The following is a 13,509-nucleotide window of genomic DNA, read 5'->3' on the forward strand; positions in this document are numbered from 1 at the left end:
AGAAATAGAGAATTTAACCCAGTTCAGAAAAATAAGTTGTACGGTCTATGAAAGCAAATGTTAATGTTTATTCAAAGAACAGATTATTCTGATATTACATAAATCATTTGCAAAAATGTGGAAAGAGATCCTATCAAATTCTTTTCATGAGATGAATATGGACTGCATATCTAAATGAGAGCTGGATCAGAGAAAGAAAATTATAGCCCAATCTTACTGATGAATCTCATTATAAAACTTTTGAGTAAAATATTAGCAGAGAGGCTACAGGGACATATTAAAAAAGACTGTACACCAGGACCAGCTTGGATTAATACCAGGAAATGCAGGTTTGGTTCAGCATTATGAAAACTATAAACATAATAGACTACATTAATAACAAAACAAGAAAATCACATGATTATATAAATAGATGCAGAAAAAGCTTTTTATAAAACAGCATTCATTTTTGTTTTAAAACTTTTATTTTTAAAGACAGGAATAAAGGGACTACTTTCTTAATATAGCAAGTTGAATCTTATCTAAAGAACAAGCATTATCTGTAAGTGGTAATTAGTAGTATGTGGGACAGAGCCCACTTACTCAAAAATAAAAACAAAGACTTAGATAACCTTTTTTTTGCTGAACTGGGTTAAATTCTCATAGTAGTCTCCAGTAAGATCACAGATGAAGCAAAGGTATCCATTCTGACCACTATTATTTGATACAGTTCTACCAAAACTAGTTAATGAGCAATAAGGCAAGAAGAAAAAAATTGAAGGAACATATATAGTCAAAGAAGAAGCAGAATTATTGCTTTTTGTAGATGATGTGTTTTAGAGAACCCTAAAGATTCAACTAAAACGTAAATAGTTAATCACTTCACACATAGAGGTAGAATATGAAACAGACCCATGAAAAGCATTAGCCTTTCTGGATATCACCAGTTAAACCCAACAGGAAGAAATAGAAAAAGAAATTCCTTTCAGAATAACTACAGAATGTCATAGTCAAACACTTGTTTCCACATTCCAGGCACCATTCTGGGTTCAGGGGATACAAAAAAGAACCTGGAATAGGGGCATGATTCAACTGATGGAAAATAAGTTAGCTGGAAAGTTCTGAGCCCCCTATAAAGGAAGGCTTTTGGAGGCATTTATTGTAGTGCCCTCCAACCTTCCAATCAGACCATGGAGAAGTTGCTGAAGATAAAAACTGAGTTAATCTCTTTGGTGAGGAGGTTTCAGGTGATAAGCTTATCCTGGGGGAGGCATGATATTTGAGAGTTGAAACCAAGCAGAGAAGCTGATTGAAAATGCAAATGTATAAAATATCTAGGAGTCCACCTACCAAGTCACATGGGAATTATCTGAAGACAGTTGTAAAACACTTTACAGAAATAACAGACTTAAAAAATTAGAAATATTAACTGCTTGTGATTGCATTGTCAATATAATAAAAACACAACATTCCTAACCAAATTAATTTACAGATTTAGTGCTATACCAATCATACTAACAAATAATTGCTTTATAGCACTTGACAAAATACTAAAATTAATCCAGAAAAACAAAAAAAATCAGTAAGCATTTATTAAACATTATGTACCTTTTCGAAGCCCTGGGGATAAAAAGAAAAAGCAAAAACTTCTCCCAGAGTTTACATTCTAATGGGGGAGACAGTATATATAAATCTGTAGATAGAAGATGAATATATAGTAAATGGAAGTTTACCCTACGGGGGATAACACTAAGCCAAGAACCTCAAGCAGGGGAAATAATGGGGAGAAAATAGTTTGTGGGGGAGTTGCAGTACCAGATCTCAGACTATGGACTACAAAGCAGTAATCATTAAAACTATTTGGTGCAGGTTAAAACATAGAAAAGTTGATCCCTGGAAGAGATGAAGTACACAAGACCCAGAAGCAGTGGAACAAGGAGAAGTAGAATGTTTGATGAATCAATTTAAGAACACTCAATGACAGGGATAATATATTCAACAAAAACTTCTAGAAAAGCTGGAAAGCAATTACCAGAAATTAGGTTTAAACTGACATCTTACACATTTACCGCAGTGATCTCCAAATGGACACAATCTAGATACGAAAAGTCATGTCTGATATTACAGTAGAAGGAAGCACTTTTCATAGCTATGGTTAGAGGAAGAGTTCTTGATTCAGTAAGAGAGAGGATAAAATGAACAATTTTGATTATATAAAATTGAAATTACATAAAATCAGCGCAGCTAGATTAGAAGAAAAGTTAACTGGGGGAAAAATCTTTGCAGCTAATTTTCTCTGATGAAGATTCTTTATGTTATTTAAGGATTTGATGTACATGTCTAAGAACAAGAGCAGTTCCACATTAGATAAATGGTCAAATCATTCAAACAGGGAATGAAATGCAAACTGTCAGCAGCCAAATGAAAAAAACTCTGAATCACTAGTAATAGGAGATTCAAATTAAAGCACTTCTGAGATTCTACCTTGTTTCCATCAGTCAGATTGGCAGTGATAAGAAAAATGTTAATGACACCTGTGGGAGGAACTGTGCTCAGCTGGTAGAGCTGTGAATTGGTATAGCCATTCTGGAAAGACATTTTTGTGTCTTTATGCTGCATAGTTACCGAACTGTATATAGTCTTTGACTCATCAAAGCACCATAACTGTATCTAGATATATACGTCAGAGAGATTGAGGGAAAGGATCTTCTGCATAAAAATAGCGGTACAGTGCTTTATGTTGTAGCAAAGAACCAGGAACAAAGAGGGTGCCCGTTGGCTGAACAAATTATAGTACATGAATGTTAGTACTGTATAAAATGATTACAACAAAAAAGATTTTCAGAGAAACCTAGAAACACTTGTATGAACTGATACAGAGTGAAGCGAGTAGAACTAGAACAATTTATACATTGACTACAGCGGTGTAAGGAAAACAGTTGAAAGACAGGAAGGAATTTGGAGGTATGAGGAGATGAAGGGGGACACGTGGGGAGTAGTGGTAATTATATCAGAAAAAGGGGAAAAGAGACGAGTTCATAAAACATTAACATATACTTCTTAAAAAAAAGTTGTACATGCATAATAGAGATTCAGTGTTATATGTGTTTTTTTGTTCTTTGTTCAGTTTTGTAATAATGAAAATTTAACAATTGAAGTGTAGTTTAATTTAGTTAATACTTCACTTTGCAGACAGTGGTGCGTAGATAATATGGAACCTTTTCCTGGAAGTTGTAGTTCTTCATATAACCTTATTGAACTAGGTGAATACAATATTGCTATTTTGCAAAATGAAGCATTAAGAATCTAAACATTTTCTCTGTCATCACTTTGGGTAAATCATTCATCTCTCATCATAATATTTATATTGTCAAATCAAGTTTTATAGGTCATTCTAAGTAAAATTATTCTAATATGTGTTGTTGATTTTTGATGTAAGGTCTCACAGCTTGATCTTATGACAACATGTGGATGCTTCTTTTATAGAAATGTCTAATGCAAGAGAGAAGAAACATGCCAAGAAAATGAGAAGCCAGCCAACCAATGTGACCTTATCTTCAGGTTTTGGAGCTGTGGATGAGAGAGGAGTAAAGCATCATAATGGAAATGAAAAGTCTTTCCAATATCAGAAACAAGGTATTGTCTATAGACTTCCATTTAGATTGAGTTGTTTATACCAGATTGTTTTGGTAGCTGTTATACACATAACAAATTGCTTAAATCGTAGGTATAATATGCATTTTTAAACTGCTGTGTTTTATTTTTTATCCAGTAGAATGTAACCTCTCTCAGGACAGAGACTGTTTAACGTTTTTCTTGTAGTCATAGTACACACTGTAGACACTTAAATACTTATTTCTTTCCTAATAAAGATGATCATAAAATTTTAATGTTATTAACTAGCAGTTGTGCACAGTAGTTAGTAGCAGCCTAGTGTTATATCTCAAGGGAATAGAAGCTTTAAGGAAAGAGGGGAGAGGGAACCAAAGGCTGGAGCTAGGTACGTGAAGAGTACGAAGATGAAGGATCTCATCCTTTTTTGCCCTCTCTTAGTCATTGACTAATCAAATAGTTCTTGATGATCTGTAGCTTTAGTCTCCATTGATTTCTTTCTTTTGGCCTACAAGCATTTTCATCTCACTTATCTTAAAATTTTTTTCCTAAACCCTGCTGTACTCTTGAGCTTTCTATTTCTATTCATCACAAAGCAGAGCTTCAAGCTAATAGCACTTCATGGGTGTGGGGCCCTGTGTAATGAAGTGGACCTCCGATCTTCCTCACGATCTGAAATGCTCCTGGTGCCCAGGACCTTGTATTTTCAGTGTTTGATACTGGTCATTCTGGAGAGGGGCAACACAAAATACAAAGTCCCGTTGCTTGATAGACCTTGTTTTGAGGGTCCAAAAAGATGTATCAGCCAAAAAAATGATATGTCAGCAGTGGGGGTCACAGGTTGGATGAAGCTCAGGACATCTCTGTGGTCATAAGATGGGCAAGGCAAGAGTCATCTCCAGTGACTAAGTGGTCATAAGATGGTCACCTGCTCATATTGGATGAGAGAGTGGTCTGGAGGTAGAAAAATAAATTGGGGAACTTTCCAAAGAGTCAAGGCATCACCAGTGCTGGCTTTGGACATGGAGTTTGAGCAAAACAGGATGGAGATATTTTTGTTAGCATTTTTGTATTTGCACAAGTGAGTTTCATAACTGATAAACAAGTGGTGAGTGTTGGATTAAAGTTTGAGGTCTATTATAAAGGCCTACTATAAGAATCCATTGTATCTAATTATCCCTATATGATTTATGTAAAATATCCAACTGATTAATCCTGATTAAAATGGAGTAGGGCTTCCAGTGCATCATTCCTCACAGCTTTATGAAGAGCATCTCTTGGTTGACAGTGATTAGGCACCTTCCTTAAAGACTCCAGTACGGAGGGACTCATCACATCTGGATGGCTTATAAATTAATTGTTAGAAGTCTGCCCTCGCAGCAAGGCCCAGTCTGCTTCTCTGCAACTTTGACCCAGTGTGTCTGAGTCTTTCACTGGGGGTTCTCTTCTGCATGGTAGCCTCCCAATGTTTGAAGGCAGCCGTATACCCCCTGTGATTACTTGTACATGCTTCCCGTGCTCTAATTGTAAATGCCCCGTTGGGCTGTGGGGGCAGGGAGCTCGTCTCATTTGTCTGTGTGTCTGTTACAGTGCCTAGCATAGTGTTTTGTACATAATAAGCACTCAGTAAATATTGTTGAGTGATTGATAGCTTTTATGCCTGAGACGTCTTAGTGCTTTTTAGTTTCATACTAGCTGATGTTACTTATTGGTTTTTTTCTGAAAATCTTAAGAGTCCCATTCTGGAGTTCCACGGCATCAGCAGCCAAAATCGACACGTGTGCCTTCGAGCCTTGTGTGAATGAGCAGCCTTCCGCGGGTGGTGCAGAGGAGAGAAGGGCAAAGGACAAGCAGGGTGGAGAGGAGGGCCCCAAGGCGCTGCTCGGGAAGTCCCTAAGTATATAACTGGTAGGTACTTTCAGGGAAGCGGACTACACGTGTCTGTCCTAGGCAGGACTACTTGGGGAATTTGTTCTGCTGCTGGAAACTTTCCTTTTGTCTTCAAGAATCAGGCAAATAAAACATTTTGTGAGTAGTTCCTGTATCACCTTTTTACTTTCTAAGAGTACAATTTTCTTCATAGCATCTACTTTTGCACAAGCCCGAGCTGCTGAAGTTAATGCCATGTTGAAGGCAGTGACACAGAAATCTTCCAATTCACTAGTGTTTCAAACTCTTCCCCGACATATGAGAAGAAGAGCCATGAGCCATAATGTGAAACGCCTTCCCAGAAGACTTCGAGAGATTGCTCAGAAAGAGGTATGATTTTAATCGTCGTTTTTATGAGGAAGATTTTCATAGATGTGAGGTTTAAAGCAGCGCTCTTAAACTGTGGGTGGTGACCCCATATGTGATCGTATAACTGAATGTGGGGGTCATGAAAAATTTGGCAACAGAAAAAGGTTTCTGAACGCGCAACAACCAAAAACTAATTCAAAATCAAATGCTCAATGAATCTGAGGTATTTCTGGCAGTGTTTGCCGTGTTGTGTTGTATTGCATGACTTCACTACAGCCTTGATTCTGAAAACAGTATTGACAGTTATGAAATCAAAATATTGATCAACTCTGAAAAATGTTGAAGATGCTCTACATCCTGCAGCATCAAGTGCTTTCACCAAGATTTAATTCTTTTTGGAAAAATAAACAAGCACATCCATCTCAGTGTGCAAATTTGCTTTCATCTTTAATATATGGTAAAATTATATGTATACCAAAGAATCTTTTTAAGATAAATTTCTTTATGATTTATTATCAGTAGGTGTTTGACTTGTATATCTATTTTGTATACCTGGGGGGGTCGTGTAAAAATTTCTCCAGTGAAAAGGGGTTGTGAGTGGAAAAAGTTTAAGAAGCCCTGGTTTAAAGTACCAGGAAGTGTGGGCCTAGAGGCTTCCTTCATTTCCCCCCAGCTGGGCTGCTTTGATTCTACTTGTCCCTCATCAGCTCTCCCCTGCTCCCAGGAAACTCATCATCAGCTTTGATACTCCTGCCTTGTCAGTACCCTTGCCTCTGCCCCTCTGGTTGTGGAGGGCTGCAGGGCAGAGCAGAACACTCCTCCCAAAGTCTTTCCATTTAAAGTGGGCCCAAAAGCCCAGCCCACTCTTCCTTTCCTTCTGACCACACCCCTTGCTCTGGGCTCCACCGTCATCATGCCATGGTACGGGATACCTTTTTCTACCCCTTCCCTTGCTTTTCAGTTACTTTTTGTGCGATGTCTTCTCATTCTGAGCTCCTTGAGGGCAGAGACTGTCTTTTTCTTATTTGTGGCCTTGGCACTTAGCATAGTCTCTGGCACATAGAAGGTGCCTAATGTTATTTTTCATGTTGAATCTTGGCTTTCTTGCCTTGCCTTTTAAGTGATACTTGGTTTTCTACTTTTCACCCCTTAGTGGACATTTATATTTGTGGCCAAATTTTGAACACATTTGGCAGGTAGATATGGTCCAAGAATGTAAGAAATGAAATACTGCATCATACAGGTGGTAACCCAGTGTAGCCTAGTTAGTTTAATGCACTGATGTAGGGCACCAAGGAAGAGTTTGTGGAGGAGTCTTTAATGGCCTTCCCTCAGAGGTTAGTGAAGCATCCGGATAGCCTTAAAATTCCTCTAATTTAATTAGGAAAGAATTGGGCATTGCAAGATTGAAAGAGAAATTCACAAATAGGTAGATGTTTTTGCTGCTCTAGTATAGTTTTATATCTGTGTGTTGAGACCTTAAGTACTATTAAAGTAGTTATGTATTATATATATATGTAACATATATATTTAGGCACCTAGTGCTGCTGCTTTACTAACCAGCTGATGGCTGGGCTAATTTTACCTCTTTTTTTTTTCCTTTTTAAATTAATTTATTTTGATTTATCAACAATCACTTCCATATGCTTTTGAGTTTAAAATTTTTCTTCCCCTTCCTCCCCACTACTTTCCCCAAGATGGGGCACAATCTGATATAGGCTATACTTATATATTGCTGTTAAACATATTTTCACATTCTTGATGTTGTAAGTAAGAATTAGAACCAATAGGAGGGACCACCAGCAGAAACACAACTCAACAGAAGAGGAAAAAAGTAGCAAAGAGTATGCTGGGATCTGCATTAAAATTCCATAGTTCTTTCTTTGGATGTGGATAGCATTTTCCATCACGAGGCCTTTGAAGATGTCTTAGATCCTTGTATTGCTGGGAAGGGTTAAGTTTATCAATATTAGTCATCACATGAAGTCAGGAGGACCTGAGTTCAAATCTGGCCTCAGACCAAACACTTGACACCTTACTAGCTGTGTGACCCTGGGCAAGTCACTTGACCCCAATTGCCTTAAAAAAAAATTAGTCATCGCACAATATGGCTGTTATTGTGTACAATGTTCTCTTGGTTCTGCTCACTTCACTCAGCATCAGACCATAGAAGTCTTTCCAGGTTTTTCTGAAGTCAGCCTGTTCATCATTTCTTATAGCTCAACAATATTCCATTACATTCATATACCACAATCTGTTCAGCCATTCCCCAGTTGTTGGGCATCCTCTCAATTTCCAATTCTTTGCCACCACAAAAAGAGCTGCTATGAATATTTTTGTACATGTGGGTCCTTTTCCCATTTGTATGATTTCTTTGGGATATAGCTCTAGAAGTGCTATTGCTGGGTCAAAGGGTATGCACATCTTTATAGCCCTTTGGGCATAGTTCCAAATTGTTCTCCAGAATGGTTGGATCATTTCACAATTCCACCAGTAATGCATTGGTGTTCCAATTTTCCCATACCTTCTCCAACATTTATTATTTTCTTGTTTTGTCATCTTGGCCAATCTGATAGGTGTGATGTGGTACCTCAGAGTTGTTTTGATTTGCTTACCTCTTTTTTTACATTAAATTAAGTATAGGACTAGAGCTAAGCCTAAATTCCACCGCCAGCTGGCCATATGACATTTGGAAAATTACTTACCTCTGTGGGTCTTAGTGTCCTCATCTATTAGATAAAGAGATTAGACTAGTCGATTTTTAAAGCCTTTTTTAACTCTAATGTTCTTTCTAGATATGGTAGAGTAGGTCCATGGGGAGAGTTGAGTTTGCTTTCAGGTTCAAAGGCTGAATGTTTTAAGCCTGTACAAGTTTGATTAGCTTTTTGCTTATAATTTTAGATTTGAGCATTTTGTCATAAAAATGGTTTCTTTTTATCACATTAGTTCTTTAGCCTGTTGTTGCCCCAGGTGTTAACCTAAATTGTGGTTTTGTGCTATAAGCAGTATGATTCAAAGGGAATAGCATTAGACTGTCAGTGAGTAGCCTAAATGCAGACAGTTATTTCCTCCTTAGGAACTAATCATTGTGATGTTTTTTGTTTTACTAGAAGTAAAGTCTTAAGAGAAAGAGAACATGATTTTTACTTGTCAAATCTTTTGTGGTATCATTCCAGAAAGTGCCACAAATTAAGAACAAGACAAAAGCTCTGACAGATATGACATAAAAAATGAAATTTTAATCTCAAACCTGGTGGTTTTTGAATTATGCAGTTTAACATTATGTGTTAGAATCAAAATCTTATACTGAGATTTAAAAACTACCTCCGAAAGAAACAAATGTTTTTGATAACGTAGGCTGAGAAAACAGAGCATCAGAAGAAGGAACACTCAAAAAATAAATGCCGCAAGGCTCGGAGATGTCACTTGAACCTGCTCTTGGAATTTAATCGGAGACAAAAAAAGAATGTGTGGTTAGAAACTCACATCTGGCATGCCAAAAGATTCCATATGGTGAAGAAATGGGGATACTGCTTGGGGGAGAGTCCCACCGTTAAGAGTTACAGAGCTTCTTACCGAGCAATGACAAAGCATTGCCTCCTTCAGGTATGATGCTGGGCTTTCGTTTCTTTTGCTTTTGTTGTTTAGTATTTTCTGAGCCTTTTTAAGGGTATTAATGGTATGGCAAAACCTCACTGGGCAGCTAGGTGGAGCAGCGGGTAGAGTGCTGGGCCTGGGGTTAGGAAGACTCATCTTCCTGAGCTCAAATATAGCTTCAGACACTTACTAGCTCTGTGACCCTGGGCAAGTCATTTAACCGTGTTTGCCTTAGTTTCCTCATCTCTAAAATGAACTGAAGAAGGAAATAGCAAACCATTCCAGTATCTTTGTCAAGAAAACCCTAAATGGGGTCATGAAGAGTCATATGTAACTGAACAACAACAACAGAAACCCAATTAGTTTGGACCCTGCAAATTTGGAACTAGTTACAATCATTCTTATATTTTAACGTGATTTATTTTTTTAAAGCAAATTAATGGTAAATATGAGATTGCAGGGAGTGTGTGTGTGTGGGGGGGGAGGTGTTTAACCAATCATTTGGTTGACTTTTAACCAACTTGAGAACTTTTAAAGTCCTTTGTATCAATAAATATTGTATGTTTTCAAGGTTTTAAAGAACAAGGAGTATGGGGTAAAAATAAATCATTGCCAAAAAAAGTCTTCCCAAATTCCCAAATTTTGAATAAATGATTTTGAGTGTCTGCATTAACCACCCAAGATGGGTATCTACCGAGGAGTTGCCTACTTGTTTTTATTTATGTTGAGTATATTCTGGGAGGTTGGGGGGAGGAATCTGCTTTGAAGCAGAAGCCTTCTAATACTCTACTTAGAGAAATTTAGTTTAATTGCTTTCCTTCATATCTATTACAACATCTGATCCTTAAAATAACTATGTGAAGTAGGGAGTATTGTAATATTTTTCAAAGGTTTGTAACACAATATAAATCACCTTTTAAATAGTAAATTGGAATTTACAAATGTGAATCATTTCCTCGCATTCATTGTACAAAAACATTTACTGATGCTAAGTTGAAACCTTTTTAGAGTGGTAATTAACTTACAAAGATAATGAAAGCAATTCATCATCTTGGAATTTTGGCGGTTTAAGACAATCATATGCTTTTAATTTTCATTGAGTCCTACTTCATCAAAACATCTCAAACCTATTTTTTAAACTCAACTCTTTCTCACTTTTGTGCACAGGATTTATCATACTACTGTTGTCTCGAGTTAAATGGCAAAGAGGAAGAAATACTAAAGGCACTGGCTCGTATGTGTAGCATAGATACAGGTAATAATTGTTTTATAGCTACACAGCTTACGTAGGATAGAGCTACTTCACTTTGTTTTGAAGAGTTAATAGCAAAAAGTTAGTCCTTTCTCTAGCAGAATTTTAATGAACAGCAGCCACTTACAAAGATCTTTTTGAAAAATTTTACATCACTCTAGAGACAGTAGTAGTAGTTAGAGGTAGTGGTAGTGGTAGTAGTGCTCGTAGTACCAGTCGTAGTCATCATAGATGAAATGTTTTTAAAGCTCACGTATTTTAGGTGTGTACATAACTGTGGAGGATACAAAGATGTAAAAAAGCTTGGCTTCTGGTAAATTCTAAGAGAATTTATAGTCTAAGGAAAGCTGTGATAGCTGTCAAATGATTTCTGATGCTTTTACCAGAATGAGCTTATGCAAGGAGACTACTGAACGCTGTCTTCTCAGACTGCAATCATAAGGGTTCTGTACATCTCGTTGTTTTAGGACTCACTTTTGCAGCAGTTCACTGTCTGTCTGGAAAACGGCAAGGCTCTCTAGTCCTTTATCGGGCCGATAAATATCCTGAAGAAATGCTTGGTCCCATCACATTTATTTGGAAACCTGAGGTTGGCACTAATACCACTCCTGTAAATAGAAAATTGTGGTTATGGACACATCCAACTCTCAAACAGGTATGAATGTCCTGTATTTGAGTATATAAACAGAAACCAAGGATGTTTCATAAGATCATAAATATTGACTGAAAAATAAGAACTGATTCTTTCAGTGATAATTAAGCTTTAAAGATGGTTAAAACATGCCTAGTTTGGAGATTTGTTTTAAAAAATAAAACAAACACCGATTTAACAAAATCACTATAGTATTTGGATGCTGAATAAGTAATAAACCTATTAAATAAATAAAATGGTGGATAAACCATTTTAAGAATGTTGATGATTTTCTTCAATGAGTTTTTTCATGGTTTGGCTGTTACCTTTTCTTCCATAGTCTCATTGTGTTAATGATTTAAAGTTGCATTGTTTATTCAAGCTAATCTGTTGGCTGGTTTTTGTTTGTTCATATCGTTGATACTTTCATAAAAATGTTTGAGATAAATTGCGTAAGGGATGCGTAGTAAATGTTTATGTGAATTTTAACAGAAAGATACATAAATAACTTAAATTTGCCCAACTTTCTAATTTTAAACTAACGATGAAATGTTTTAAATTAATTCTATCCTTAGGACATATTAACTGAAATAAAACTGGTATGTCAGTGTGTGCAACCTCCAGAAGCAGCTGCCTCTATCCCTGAAGTAGTTTTGGCGGCACATGAAGAGAAAAGCCGCATTAAACAGACTGAGAATTGCAAGAAAAGAAAGAGGGATGATGGAGAAAAAAATACTAATCCAGTAAAAAAAATTGTGGGTGATGGAACTAGAAATCCGTTTCAACCATATTCTTGGACATCCTCAACTACTGGCATTATGGTCAGGTGTGTGACTGCTTTATCCCAAACTCTTAGGGCATTCTTAGCAAAGATTTCTCTATGCTTGTTTTCCAGGTAGTTTATAATAGCAATTCATAGTTAAAGCCTTATCCTCTTTTCTGTTTTTAGTGATTTGACAATGGAGATGAACAGATATCGACTAATTGGTCCACTATCTCACAGTATTCTTACTGAGGCACTGAAAACTGCTTCTGTCTGTACTGTAAGAATATATGCAATCATACTTCTTATGACTATCATAGCAAATAAACAGAATCTAACTTAAGATAGTGTGTTAGCAATTGATAAAACTTTTCATTCTACATATTATCATTTTACCTCCCTTTTCTCCCAGTGAAATAAATCTAGGAAAATAGCATAACTTAACTGTTTTGGCCTTTTTTATTGTTCATTAGTTTGGCATATCTTTCTTGATAGGTATGGTCAGTAAATCTGTTTTTGAGTCAGATCTCTTTCAATAACTCAGTGCATAAACTTGGTGAAGTCAGATAACTTCTTAATGCCTCAGTTTTCCCTGTTTTCTGACCTCAGATATGGTTAAAACAGATAAGATATGCTTTTAAACTGTTAGAAAGATGGATAAAAACAAAGCTACTAGCTTATAACTGATCCTGTTATTCCAGCTAGAGCATAAATACAACAGTACACATTGTACTGCTTTGAAACATGGGATGTATACAAAAATCAGTGATTGGTTTGATTTGAGAATGTGTCTGAATCAGATTGGCAAGGACAAGGTTACCATCACAGAGAATTTTAAGGAAGTACTGTGAGGTGACAAGGACTGAAAGGCTAGATATGTCTTACATAAAGATCAGATTGAGGTGATAATGCAGGCTCAGGCTCTTTATTCTTCGGGGGTCAACACATTACCTGAGGTACTTTTAGAATATGATGAACTTAATATATTTAATATTTACATAGCTGTAAATGTTGCAAAGCAGTACATTTTGGATATGTTATCTTTTATGATACAACAATCTTGTTAGACAGTATATGCCTTATTATCCCATAACAAATAAGCAGGTGAAGGATTTGCCCATAACTATGCAGTGAGAGCCAGAGGCAGGCTTGTAAACCCAGGTGTCTCTGAACTCTGAATCCAGTGTTCTTTCTGCTGTGCTGTGGTATTTATCAGTCAAGTAATTATGCTAAACTTTTGAGTTCTATTGTATTCTTATTGAAGTGTCTATATATTGTACTTGAAATTTATAAGAATGTTGTAGTAAACTTTTTGAGACTTAAACTTTCTTAAAACAGTAATGAGTTGTTTTAACTAATATTTCAGCTTTAAGAAGAGTATTCTGTAGAAGGTTGAGAGGTAGAGAAAAAAAGGATGGCTGCTTTTTTTAGTACCCT

General features: G+C 36.5%; 1 protein-coding gene across 1 annotated transcript in view; it reads left to right on the plus strand.

Annotated features, from left to right (window-relative positions):
• Positions 1–13,509, plus strand: part of POP1 (POP1 ribonuclease P/MRP subunit) — a 35,827-nt gene that overhangs the window by 3,191 nt on the left and 19,127 nt on the right. The window contains 10 exon segments of the mRNA XM_020969041.2: positions 3,466–3,615; positions 5,325–5,375; positions 5,378–5,401; positions 5,404–5,499; positions 5,675–5,850; positions 9,187–9,435; positions 10,594–10,681; positions 11,146–11,333; positions 11,885–12,135; positions 12,259–12,352. Coding sequence (XP_020824700.2) covers positions 3,468–3,615; positions 5,325–5,375; positions 5,378–5,401; positions 5,404–5,499; positions 5,675–5,850; positions 9,187–9,435; positions 10,594–10,681; positions 11,146–11,333; positions 11,885–12,135; positions 12,259–12,352 — 1,365 coding nt within the window. The 5' untranslated portion in view covers positions 3,466–3,467.

Source organism: Phascolarctos cinereus, unplaced genomic scaffold, assembly GCF_003287225.1.
Source record: "Phascolarctos cinereus isolate Bilbo 61053 unplaced genomic scaffold, phaCin_HiC Scaffold_4;HRSCAF=312, whole genome shotgun sequence".
In the NCBI taxonomy this organism is placed as follows: Eukaryota; Metazoa; Chordata; class Mammalia; order Diprotodontia; family Phascolarctidae; genus Phascolarctos; species Phascolarctos cinereus.